Source organism: Pan paniscus, chromosome 4 (assembly GCF_029289425.2).
Source record: "Pan paniscus chromosome 4, NHGRI_mPanPan1-v2.0_pri, whole genome shotgun sequence".
Classification (NCBI taxonomy): Eukaryota; Metazoa; Chordata; class Mammalia; order Primates; family Hominidae; genus Pan; species Pan paniscus.
The window spans coordinates 39,741,698-39,755,052 of NC_073253.2; the positions used below are offsets into that span (position 1 = coordinate 39,741,698).

General features: G+C 35.2%; 1 protein-coding gene across 37 annotated transcripts in view; it reads right to left on the minus strand.

Moving 5' to 3' along the window:
• Positions 1–13,355, minus strand: part of POLK (DNA polymerase kappa) — an 88,012-nt gene that overhangs the window by 39,853 nt on the left and 34,804 nt on the right. For all 37 annotated transcript variants that reach the window (XM_034959932.3, XM_055112305.2, XM_055112309.2 and 34 more), the window contains 2 exons: positions 12,831–12,978; positions 7,401–7,520 (listed from right to left, as the gene is read on the minus strand). In XM_034959932.3, coding sequence (XP_034815823.2) covers positions 7,401–7,520; positions 12,831–12,965 — 255 coding nt within the window. In that variant the 5' untranslated portion in view covers positions 12,966–12,978. The remainder of the gene's footprint in view (positions 1–7,400; positions 7,521–12,830; positions 12,979–13,355) is intronic.

Genomic DNA, 13,355 nt, shown 5'->3' on the forward strand with positions numbered 1-13,355 from the left:
TTCCATCCATATTATGTCTTATTTTCTTTATAAATATCCCATTTCTATTACATTGAGGAGACTATTTCAGAAATAATGTGTTTTTTTGGTTTTGTTTTCTTAAATAAGTATTTCCCCAAGACTGTTGAATAAATTTAAGTTAATAAAATCAATTGTTGGCCAGCCCTAGTGGCTCATGCCTGTAACCCCTTTGGGAGGCTTAAGTGGAAGGGTAGCTTGAGGCCAGGAGTTTGAGACTGGCCTGGGCAATATAGCGAGATCCTGTCTCTACGAAAAATTTTAAAAATTAACTGGGTGTGAAAGTGTACACCTATAGTCCCCCCACTACTTGGGAGGCTGAGACGGGAGGACCGTTTGAGCCCAGTAGTTGGAGGTTGCAGTGAGCCATGACGGTACCACTGCACTCCAGCCTGGGTGACAGAGAGAGACCCTGTCTCTAAAAAAACAAAACAAAACAAAACAAAAAAACAAACCCCAAATCAATAAATTGCCAAAATGGTCAAAATGCACTGATTTGCTGTATAGCTGTCATGCAATGTAACATAAACATCTGTCTACTTGATTTATGAACCCATGTTCTTATACAACAATTTGTCAGTTACAAAAATGACTGTGCTTTAAGAAGTCCACTGAGATTGGGAAAGGGTGGAGTTTACTTAGAGAGGTTCTGAACACCCTAGGGGTTCATGCCTGTAAAAGTTGCTAACCTCAGCTCGACTAGCAATAGTTCATACTATCATATCACACATAATAAAATCGAGTACTTGGAAATTTTAAGACTCTAAAATAGAACACATTTCCTACGAAAACAACTCTGTTCTCTCAGGCCTTCTTGACTCCTTAAACTTCCTCAATCTCCTCCCATTTATACAAATTCTTTTGGAGGAAGCTCAACAAATGAAACAATTTAACAATCAACATAAAACACGTTTCCTGCCATTCCTGTTGCAAAAGATGCCAGAGAGCCTCTGATGAAATAGTCAACCAAAACTGGAACAAAATCTTAAATTCTGCTATACAATGAAAGATACTTTCTATTCCTTCAGATTATTAGTATATTTAAGGATATGAGCTTTAAAAATAGTATGAATAGCTAACAGTTGTTAGCATCACTTATATACTGTATCATTAAAACTGTTAAATATATTTGTAGATTATAGATCAATAAAATGAAAATGTCCAGAAAGTACATTGCTTAAGGATTAATATCAATTTTAAAATAATATTACTGTGGATAGAACTGATTTTTTTAAAACCTTGATAAAATGATGCCTAAGTTTATTTGAAAGAAACATGCCTGAGAAATACAAAAAAAATTTTAAAGAAGAGTTACAAGCGAGAATATTAAACTATATTCCTACCGTTCAATAACTAAAACTGTATGGTACTGATACAGGAAAAGACTCAATTGATTAGAAGAGAGAGTCCAGAAATAAATCAAAGAACAATTGATAATTTTTTAATTTGGAAGTACTTCATTTCAACTCAGTGAAGAAAGGATTCATGATTCAATAAATGGAGTTGGGACAAGTGAATCACCACTTAGGGAAAATAATACTATGCAGGGGAAACATAATACCATTTAAGAAAAACATACTTCACACTTTACATCAAAACAAATTCCAAATTGACTAAAGATATGAGTATGCCAAGAGCTATAAAAATACTAAAAGAAGACATAGGCATGGTTATGAGGAATAATTTTCCAAGTACAATACCCAGACCAAAAAAAAAAAAAAACAACAAAAATTATAAGAATATTGTTCCTGGAACTAGTAAGTGATAATAATCAGTTACAAGATATAAGGTTAATATACAAAAGTCAATCACTTTCCTGTATGCCATCAATGAACAAGCAAAATTTAAAATTTAAAACACATTACAGGCCCAACATGTTGGCTCACATCTGTAATCCCAGCACTTTGGGAGGCCGAGGCGGGTGGATCACTTGAGCTCAGGAGTTCAAGACCAGCCTGGCCAACATGGTGAAACCCTGTCTCAACTAAAAATACAAAAACTAGCCAGGCATGGCAGTGAGCATCTGTAATCCCAGCTACCGGGAAGTGGAGGCAGGAGAATTGCTTGAACCCAGGAAGAGGAAGATGCAGTGAGCTGAGGTCATCCCACTGTGCTGCAGCCTGGGTGACAGAGGGAGACTCTGTCTCAAAAACAAAACAAAACAAAACAAAACATAAAACACATTACAATTTATATTAAAACCTCCAAAAATGAAATACTTAGGAACAAGTGTAACAAAATATGTACAAGATCAACATGAGGAAAACTACAAAGTCTGAAGAAAGAAAGCAAAGAAGAACTAAATACGGTCTCTGGCCTATGATGGTTCAACTTAAGATTTTTCAACTTTATGAGGGGTTTATCTGGACATAATCCCACCATTAAGTCAGGGAATATCTGGACTTATGATGGTTTGACTTACAATTTTTCAACTGTATAATGGGTTTATCCAAATGTAACTCCATTGTAAACCAAGGAGCATCTTTAAATGGAGAGATATTCCATGTTCATGAACAGGAAGACTCTATTATCAAATGCCAGTTCTTCCCAACTTCATCTATACACTCAATGCAATCCTAGTCAAAATCCCAGCAAGCTATTTTGTGGATGTCAACAAACTGAGTCTAAAATTTATATGGAGAGGCAAAAGATCCAATTAGCCAACAAAATATTGTAGAAGAAGAACAAAACTGAAGGACTGAAACTACTTGACTTCAAGACTTACTATAAAGTTACAGTAATTAAGAGAGTGTGGTATTGGCAAAAGAATAGACAAATAGATCAATGAAACAGAATACAGGGCCCAGAAATAGACTCACATAAATACAGACAATTGGTCTTTGACAAAGGAGCAATGACTCAATAAAATGGAGAAGAGTTTCTTTCTTTTTTTTCTTTTCTTGAGACAGAGTCTCATTCTGTTGCCCAGGCTGGAGTGCAGTGGTGCAATCACAGCTCACTGCCACCTCCACCTCCCAGGCCCAAACAATCTTCCCACCTCAGCCTCCCAAATAGCTAGGACCATGGGCCTGTGCCACCACCCCGAATTAATTTTTTCTATTTTTTGTAGAAGCAGGGTCTTGCTATGTTGCCTAGGCTGGTCCTGAACCCCTGGGCTCAAGCGATCTTCCCACCTTGGTCTCCCAAAGTGCTGGGATTACAGGCATGAGCCGCCACACCTAGCAAGAAAAGAGTTTTTTAACAAATTGTGCTGGAACAATTGGATATCCTCATGTTAAAAAAAAAAAAAGAAAAAAAGATGAACTTATTTCCTCCACAAAAATGAACTCAAATGAATCACAGACCTAACTGTAAAATGCAAAACTATAAGATTCCTAGAAGATAACATAAGAGAAAATCTAGATGGACTTGGATTTGATGATGACTATTTAGATAAAATACCAAAGGCACAATCCATGAAAGAAAGAATTGATAAACTAGACTTCATTAAAATTAAAAATTTCTGCTCTGTGAAAGATACTGTCAATAGAATAAAAAGAAAAGCCACAGGTTGGGAAACAATATTTGCAAAAGACATATCTGATACAGGTCTGTTGCCCAAAATACACGAAGAACTCTTAAAAACCAAAAATAAGAAAGCAAACAGCTTGATTATAAATGGTCAAGGACCTTAACAGACACCTCAACAAAGAACATATACAGATGGCAAATAAGCACATGAAAAGATGCTCCACATCATATGTCATCAGGGAAATGCAAATTAAAACAACAATGAGATACCACTATACACATATTAGAATAGCCAAAATTCACAATACTGACAACACCAAATGAGGGCAATGATATTTAGCAACAGGAATCCTCATTCATTGTTGGTGGGAAGACAAAATGGTATGGTCGCTTTGGAAGACAGTTTGGCAGTTTCTTATAAAGCTAAACATATTTTTATTTTACCATATTATCCAGCAATTGCGCTCCTTAGTATTTACCTAAAGGAGTTGAAAACTTATGTCTACACATAAGCCTGGCCATGGATATTTACAGCAGCTTTATTCATAATTCCCAAAACTTAGAAGCAACCAAAGTAAACTTTAGTAGGTAAATGGACAAATAGCTTGATAGCTCAATTATTTTATGTGCTGAATATTATTCAATTGTCTGTGGTATGGCTCACGCCTGTAATCCCAGAACTTTGGAAGGCTGAGGCAGGCGGATGACATGAGGCCAGGAGTTTCAGACCAGATTGGCCAACATGGTGAAACCCCGTCTCTACTAAAAAATGCAAAAATTAGCTGGGCATGGTGGTGGGCACTGGTTATCCCAGCTACTCGGGAGGCCAAGGGAGAATAGCTTGAACCCGGGAGGTGGAGGTTGCAGTGAGCCAAAATTGCACCACTGCACTCCAGCCTGGGCAACGAAGTGAGAGAGACTCCATCTCAAAAAAAAAAAAAAATTGTCTGTGGTACACCCAGACAATTGAATAATATTCAGTACATAAAATAAATGAACTATTACGCCATGAAAAGACATGAAGGAAATGTAAATGCATACATTTACATTACACTGCATAAGTAAAAACAATCAGTCTGAAAAGGCTACATCCTGTATGATTCTAATATATGACATTCTGGAAAAGGGAAAACTATGGAGATAGTAAAAAGGTTAGTGATTGCCAGGGGTTAGTGGGGGAGGGAGGGATGAATAGATGGAGCACAGAGTATTTTTTTAGGGCAGGGAAACTACTCTGTATGATACTATAGTGGTGGATGCACCTCACTGTACATTTGTCTAAACCCACAGAATGTACACCACCAATATTGAACCCTAATGTAAACTATCAACTTTGGATGATAATGTTGTGTCAACGTAGATTCATAAACTGTAACAAATGTACCCCTCTGGGGGGGGATGTGATAGCAGGGGAGGCTATGCCTGTGGGGAGACAGGAGTATATGGAAAATCTTTGTACCTTTTATTCAATTTTGCTGTGAACCTAAAACTGCTTTGAAAAATAAGGTCTTTTTATACAGGCTTGTGTTTGTTCACTGCAGCACTATTCACAACAGCAAAGACATGGAATCAATCTAAATGCTCACCAGTGATAGACTGGATAAAGAAAATTATGTACATATACACCATGGAATACTGTGTGGCAATAAAAAAGAATGAGATCATGTCTTTTGCAGGGACATGGATGGAGATGGAGGCCATTATCCCTAGTAACTAACAAAGGAACAGAAACCACATACCGCATGTTCTCACTTATAAGTGGGAGCTAAATCATGAAACCACATGGACACATACAGGGGAACAACATACACTGGGGCCTACTGGAGGGTGGAGGATGGGAGGAGGGAGAGGATCAGGAAGAATAACTAATGAGTGGTACTACGCTTAATGCCTGGGTGACAAAATAATCTGTACAACAAACCCCCACGACACCAGTTTATTTATATAACAAACCTGCACATGTACCCCTGAACTTAAAAGTTAAAAAAAATAAATTTTGAAGGGAAAGGAAGATATATATATATATATATATATATATATAATCTTTTTTTAAAAAAGTCACTGGATTTGATTACATAAACATTAAAAATTATATGGGAAAAACTACAAAATTAAAAGACAATATATTGGAAAAGTATTCATAACAAATGGCAAGAAAAAATCTCTAATATATTAAGACCTTATAAATCAAGATAAATAGATATAAACTCCCCCAGACATGTGGGCAAAAAACATTGCTTTAGGCTGCTGCTTGAACCCCAAAATCTATTCTTCCTTCCTTCCATAGTAATGGATTTTCAGCTGGGCACATGGCACCCAGCTAAAGTTATAGCTTCTCCTGCAGTTAGGTGTGGCCATGTAACTTAAATTCTTGCCAAAGAATGTCAGCTGAAGTAATGTGTGCAACTTCTTTTTCACTTGTTTAATAGCAAATTACTGTACTTGCCTTCAATATTTTCCCTTTCTTCCTTAACCAGGAGATGGAATATGGATGGAAAATAATTCACTTTTGTTAATTCAGGTAAGGATAACACCAGGGGATGATGGAACAATATGATTTAAAGAACCTGGGTCTCTAAATGATAATCAGCCACTCACCAGCTAGAACTACTCACTTATTATGTGAGAAAGAAAGCAGCTCTTATTTAAAATATTACATTTTTGGTCTCTTGTGCTAGCAACTTAGTGTATATACTCGCAAACAGAATAAAAGAGGAAATTCTCATAATAAGGAAATATTAATGGTTTATAACTATGTGAGAAAATCAATACTTTCATGTTGAAAATGTAAAATGATACCATCTTTGGTCAAAATAAAAGCACTAGAGTACAAAGATAAGAATGATAATCACAGGGTTGCGTATGAAATAAAAAACTGAAATCAAGGTGGGATATGGTAAATAAATTATGGTACCTCCACACAGTGGAATGCTGTGAAGCATTAAAAATGATGATATGACAAATAAATCATCTTTCATCATAATAGAAGACCACTTAAAAATTATCTTGTGCTCTGAGAAGGCATATGTATCAAAAAATCACACATCGTATAGTTTGATAAAGAAAACATAAAATTTATGATCTTTGAACTCTGTCACAAGAGAAGGATTTTGTAGCATATTAGATTAATCTAATTTTATTGTTACCTTATAGACTATAGAGCTCTGTTAACATTGGATCAGATTTTGATATAGAGCAAATTCCTCTTGCCATGACTTGTTTTACTATCAGAAATTTGACTGCTTTGAGTTGTCAGTCTACCACACAGTGCCCTGCAACTTGGATATTCCCAAACTTTTCTCCTGAAATAACTTTTAATAGAAGAGGAAACTTAGAGTATTTACTTCCCAAAGATCCTGGAGAAGGCAAAAACCTTCCAAGGTTTTAGAAGTCTTGTGTTTTGTCTTAAAAGTTCATGTACATTTGGCATTCTAATCTATAGTGTGACTTTTTATTTTACTATAACATGATTATGTTTTAAGTTACTCTCCAATTTAATTAGTTAACATATTCCTCAATTTTTTTTTGCAAAATCAGCATTGCAGAAAACATTCCACATTTATCCCGTGGCCTTTTCTAGCTGCGATGTATACAATAAAAAGAACATAGGCTTTGGATTAAATCCTAGTTCTGCTAACTACCTGTCCTATCAAGCTGGGCAAGTTACTCAACCTAATGAAGACTTCATTTACTCTTCTGTATAATAGAGGTGACAATATCTATGTGTGGAGTCTTTATGTAAATGAGCAGAGCAACACTTAGCAAAGTATGTTCATTTGCTGAATATGTATGCTTTACGATATAATGAACATTTACATTTCATCTTGTTTTCAGTTATGACTTGACAATACATTTTAACTGTCAATTACTATTCTACCAGCTTCCACTTTATTTAACAATTTAATTAATACCTGTAATTGTGCTTTTCTTAGCTGTTGGCTGGTGATTTGAGCTTTTTGTTGCATCATATTTTCAATTCGTTGGTTGACTTGCTTTTCTTTCTTGAGCTCATTTCCATAAAATCTGGACCCCTATGGAGGAAAACAAAACAAAGCATAAGAAAAATGTCTGAAGGAAAGCATCACTGTAGTATAACCTGGTGGCTAAGAGCACATACTCAGGAAACAGAAGATTAAATTTAAAACTTAGCTCTACTACTTACTAGCTAGGTGACCCTAAAATTATTTAATCTTTCTACATCTCAGTTTCTTTATTTGTAAGATGAATTTATTAGTAGTTAACTAAATCACAGGATTGTTGTGAGCAGTACTTAGCACAGCACAAGCTCTCTGAGATGAATACAGGTTTGCATTCAGAAAAGAACAGTATGTCCTAGGTAGGATCCACAGTGGGTATCAAAGGCCTTAGTGGGTTGGATCATCAGTTATCTATTGCATTAAAAAACACTCCTTACAAGGTATTTTCAAATATTTAATGTTGTCATTAAAGAAAATGTAGAAAATAATTCAAAAAACTGCCCATCATTTCATCACTGAACATAGTGTCTATCCATTTATCTGGTTGATAGACATTTAGCTTATTTTCACTTTTTGGCTACAGTGAAGAATGCTATCATAAACATTTGTGGACAAGTTTTCATGTGGACATATGTTGTCATTTCTCTCAGGTATGTAACTAGGAGTAGGGTTTCTTTGACATATGGTACCTCTATACTCAACCTTTTGAGGAAATGCCAGTCTGTTTTCCAAAGTGGTTGAACCATTTTAAATCCCATCAGCAATGTAGGAGGGTTCCAATTTCTCCACATTCTTGCCAACATTTGTTACTGTGTCTTATTTATTATAGCTATTCTAAGCAATAGTAGCATGAATGGCATCTCTTTGTGGTTTTTAAATTTTTATTTCCCTGATGACTAATAATATTGAGCATCTTTTCATGTGCCTAGAGCCATTTGTATATCTTCTTTACTGAAATGTCTATTCACATCTTTTGACCATTTTTTGATTCGGTTGCTTGTCTTATTGAGTTGTAGACATTTTCTGTATATTCTGGATATAAGTCTTTTATCACATATGTGTTTTACAAATATTTTACCCAAGGCCATTGCTATCTTTTTCTTTTTTTTTTAAGAGGTTGGGGGGGGGGTCTCATTATGTTGCCCAGGCTGGTCTCAAACTCCTGATCCTCCTACCTCAGCCTTCCAAAGTGTTAGGATCACAGGTGTGAGCCAGCACACCTGACCTATCTTTTTATTTTTATTGCTGTCTTTTGAAGTATAAACATTTTAAATTTTGATGAGGACCAATTAATCAACTTTCTTTTATTGATTGTTCTTCTAGTATCACATCTAAGAAATTTCTGCCTAACAGAAGGTCTCAGAGGCTTTCTCAAATTTTCTTCTAAAAGTTGTATTGTTTTGACTCTTTAAGTCTATTTTGAGTTAATTTTGTGTACGGCGTAAGGGTTTTGTTTTGTTTTTAAGAGACAGGGTCTCACTATGTTGCCCAGGCTGGTCTCAAACTCCTGGGCTCAAGTGATCCTCCTATCTCAGCCTACCAAAGTGCTGGGATTACAGGTGTGAGCCACTGTACCTGGCCCTTTTATTTATTTTTATTGCCTGACTGCACTGGTTAGAACTGTTAGGACTATGTTGAGTAGAAAAGGTGAGAGTGGACATTCTTGCCTTGTTCCTCATTTTAGGTAGAAAGTGTTCAGCCTTCCACCATAAAGTATGATGTACACTGTAGGTTTTTTTATAGATGCCCTTTACTAGATTGAGGAAGTACCCTTCTATTTCAAGTCTGTTAAGAGCTTTTAGCATGAATAGTGGTGGGATTTTATCAAATATGCTTTTTCTGAGTCTACTAAGATGATCGTGTGGTTTTTTGCCCTTTATTTTAATATGATGTATTACATTAATTGATTTTCAGATCTCTCTCTTTTTTTTATCTTTTTCTGAGAAGGAGTCTTGCTCTGTTGCCCAGACTGGAGTGCAGTGGCGCGATCTCGGCTCACTGCAACCTCCACCTCCCGGATTCAAGCAATTCTCCTGTCTCAGCCTCCCGAGTAGCTGGGACTACAGGCATACGCCACCACGCCTGGCTTATTTTTATATTTTTAGTAGAGACGGGGTTTTACCATATTGGTCAGGCTGGTCTTGAACTCCTGACCTCTGGTGATCCACCCACCTCAGCCTCCCAAAGTGCTGGGGTCATAGGCATGAGCTTGGCCAATTTTTAGATCTTAAACCAACCTTGCTTTCCTAAGATAAATCCCATTTGGTTATGGTGCATAATCTCTTTGCTATATTGTTTAAATCAGTCCTCTAATATTTTGTTGAGGACTTTTGCATTCATAATGATGTATAACCTTGTGTTTGGCTTTGGTGTCAGGGTGATACTGGCCTCATAGGAGTTGGGAAGTGTTCCATCCTTCTCTATTTTCTAGAAGAGCTTGTGGAATATTGGTATCATTTCTTCTTTAAATATTTGATAAAACTCACCAGAGAAGCCAAATGGCCTGGTCTTTTTTCTTTGATGGGGAGATTTTTAATTACTAATTTATTTCCTTATTATATAGGTCTATTTAGATTCTCTGTATCTTCTTGAGTCCATTTTGAAAAATTGTAAACTTCTAGAAATGTGTCCAATTTATTGGAATTTGTTTTAAAATACTCCTCCCTCCAAAAATCAGTAGGGGAAGGGTAAGATAGATAACTATATTTGCAAAAATGTTGGTAATTGTTGATGCTGGGTGATGATTATATGGGGATTTTTACTTTACTATTCTCTGTAATTTTCTACATATTTTAAATTTTCTGATAAGAGTTTTAAAAAAGTAAAAAGGAAATTGTATTGCTATGGAATAGTAACAATTAGAAAATTCCAATTTAAACAAGGTACCATTTATGATAAACTCACCTCATGCACTAGAGGAATATATATTATTCTATGTATTTTTATATACCAATCATGTGATATGTGCCAATTATATATGCACCTATATATTTTTGATATATATCACATAAAACTTATATGAAAGCAAAGCTTCAAGAATACTCAAGATATTCTTGAAAAAGAACAAAGTGTAAAAAAAAGAAATTGTGCTAGCAGATATCAAGGCTTATTATAAAGTATGATAATAAAAAAACATGTTGTTTACATACAAACAGGCAAATGATCCAGTGGAACAGAAGAGAAAGCACACCAGATCAGTAGGAAAAGAATGGACTATTTAATAAATTGTACTGGGTCACAGAGAATAGAGAGGGAGGATCAGATAGATAGGGACATCTAGGGTAACCTACATATTCTATTTCTTAACCTAAAAACTAGATTCATAGGTTTTATTTGTTTTATTCTTTTTGAACATTTTTATGATGAAAATATCAAAAAAGTCTCAGGAAAACGCAGGGAAAACATGAATACAATAAACACATATAAAACTATCACTCAGATTTAACAGCTGTTAACATTTTACTGTATATGCTTCATTACAAGTGAAACATTTTAAATTATAAATATCAAGATATTTAGCCATTCCACAGAAGATTTCGGTATGCATTTAAAAATAAGGCCATTTTCCCACTTCATCACAGTAACATTTTCATAGCTAACGAAATTAACAATAATTCCTTAACTTTTTATCGTGGAATTTTCAAATCTGCAAAAGCTGAAAAAATAGTACAACAAACACCTATATACCCTTACCTAGATTCATCAATTAATATCCTGCTACATTTGATTTCTTCCCCAACTTCTATGTATATATGTTGGGGAAGTATAAGTGTATACACACACACACACATACATACACACACACTTTCCCCTCCTTTTGGCTAAACCATTTTAAAGTAAGTTGCTGTGGACATCACCACGCATTTCCTAAGAACAAGGATATTCTCTTAAAGTTTACATCTTTCTACATGTATATTAATACATGTATTGTGTTTATTAATATACATAACATATAATACAACATACTAATATACATTATATATTATGTATATATAATGTATATTAATATTGATATACATTAATACACATAACACATTAATACATATATATTCTATAATATATAAATGAAACAAAAAAGTGGTAAAAAAATTAAAGAATTCTTTTATAACCTTGAAGAAAGCCATATGTAGTTGACATTCAACTACATAAAATGGAGCAAACAAAAAATTTCTGAACAGGAGAAACTACCATAAGCAAAGTCAAAAGATAACTAATTATTGAATGTGCATATGTATACAGAATATATAATCAAAGTTCATAAAAAATGAAATACAAATAATTTTTAAAATATCAAAAGAGCTCCAGGCACAGTAGCTCATGCCTATAATCCCAGCACTTTGGGAGGCTAAGGTAGAGGGATTGCTGGAGGCCAGCAGATCAAGACTAGCCTGGGCAATATAGTGAGACCTCCTCTCTACAAAAAATAAAAAGTTAGCCAGGCTTGGTGGCATGTGCCTATTGTCCTAGCTCTTCAAAGTCTGAGGTGGGAGGAACACTTGAGACCAGGGTGAGGCTGTAATGAGCTATTATTGTGCTACTGGACTCCGGCCTGGGTGACAGAGTGAGACCTTGTCTCAAAAAAAAGAAAAGATATGAAACTAATTTTTCATAAGCGGAATACAAATTAATGCTATACTATATTACCTCAGATTGCCAAATACAAAAGTTTAGTAATACACTGTGTTGGCACAGTTTCGGTATGGTAATACATACTCTCAGATATTTGTAGTGGAAGTGTGAATTGATAGAAACACCATGGAGGGTAATCTGGCAATTCATAAAAATCACACATGCATATATTCTTTTGTGCTATGTGTAGTTGGTGAAACAATTCCATTGTAGGAATCTCTTCCACAGTTATACTTGCACATATAGAAAGTTATAAAATACGTTATTCCCTACTTCACTAGTAATGTTTGTAAAAATAAAAGACTACAAATGACATATATTTATCCATAAACTTTTTGGATGGTTCAATAAATTACATTATATCCACACACACAGGCATACAAAGAATGAAGATCTTTATTTACCTATACAGAAAGAGCTCCAAGTTATATTAACTGAAAAAAAAAAAATCCAAATACCTAAACAATTTCTCCCACTGGGGTTAAAAAAAAAGGTGAACAGGAACATATACATTATTTTGGTTTTAAATGCCTATTATATGCATGTGAAATAGAAACCTGGATGGTAGGAGCAACAGAATAGAAGGGAGATTATTCCATACCCTTTTGTAGTTTAAAAATAATATACATTAAAATATTGAAATATTAAATACAAATGATATTCAAATGATTTTCTTTGAAACAGAAAGTTAAAAGGTCATTAAATTACACACATCAAAAGAAACAAGAAACATACCTTTGTGGCTTCCATTATAATTTTGTTAATTTTCTCTTTATCTAATCCTTCCATTCCTGCTTTATTATCATTAAGTCCCATCCTAAGCAGAAGATCATCTTTGTAACTGTCACACTTCTCCTTTGTGCTATCCATGGTATAAACTTATCTGAAAAAGCATAAAGATAAACACTGCTTTTAAAACCATCTGTGGCCAGGCGTGGTGGCTCATGCCCGTAATCCTAGCACTTTGGGAGGCCGAGGCGGGCAGATTGACTGAGCTCAGGGGTTCGACACCAGCCTGGGCAACATGGTGAAACCCTGTCTCTACTAAAATACAAAAAAATTAGCCAGGCATGACGGCATGCGCCTGTAGTCCCAGCTACTAGGGAGGCTGAGGCAGGAGAATTGCTTGAACCCGGGAGGCAGAGGTTGCAGTGAGCCGAGATTGCGCTACTGCACTCCAGCCTGGGGGACAGAGTGAGACTTTGTCTCCAAAACACAAACAAACAAAAACCAGAAAAAACTCCAAAAAACATGTTGTGG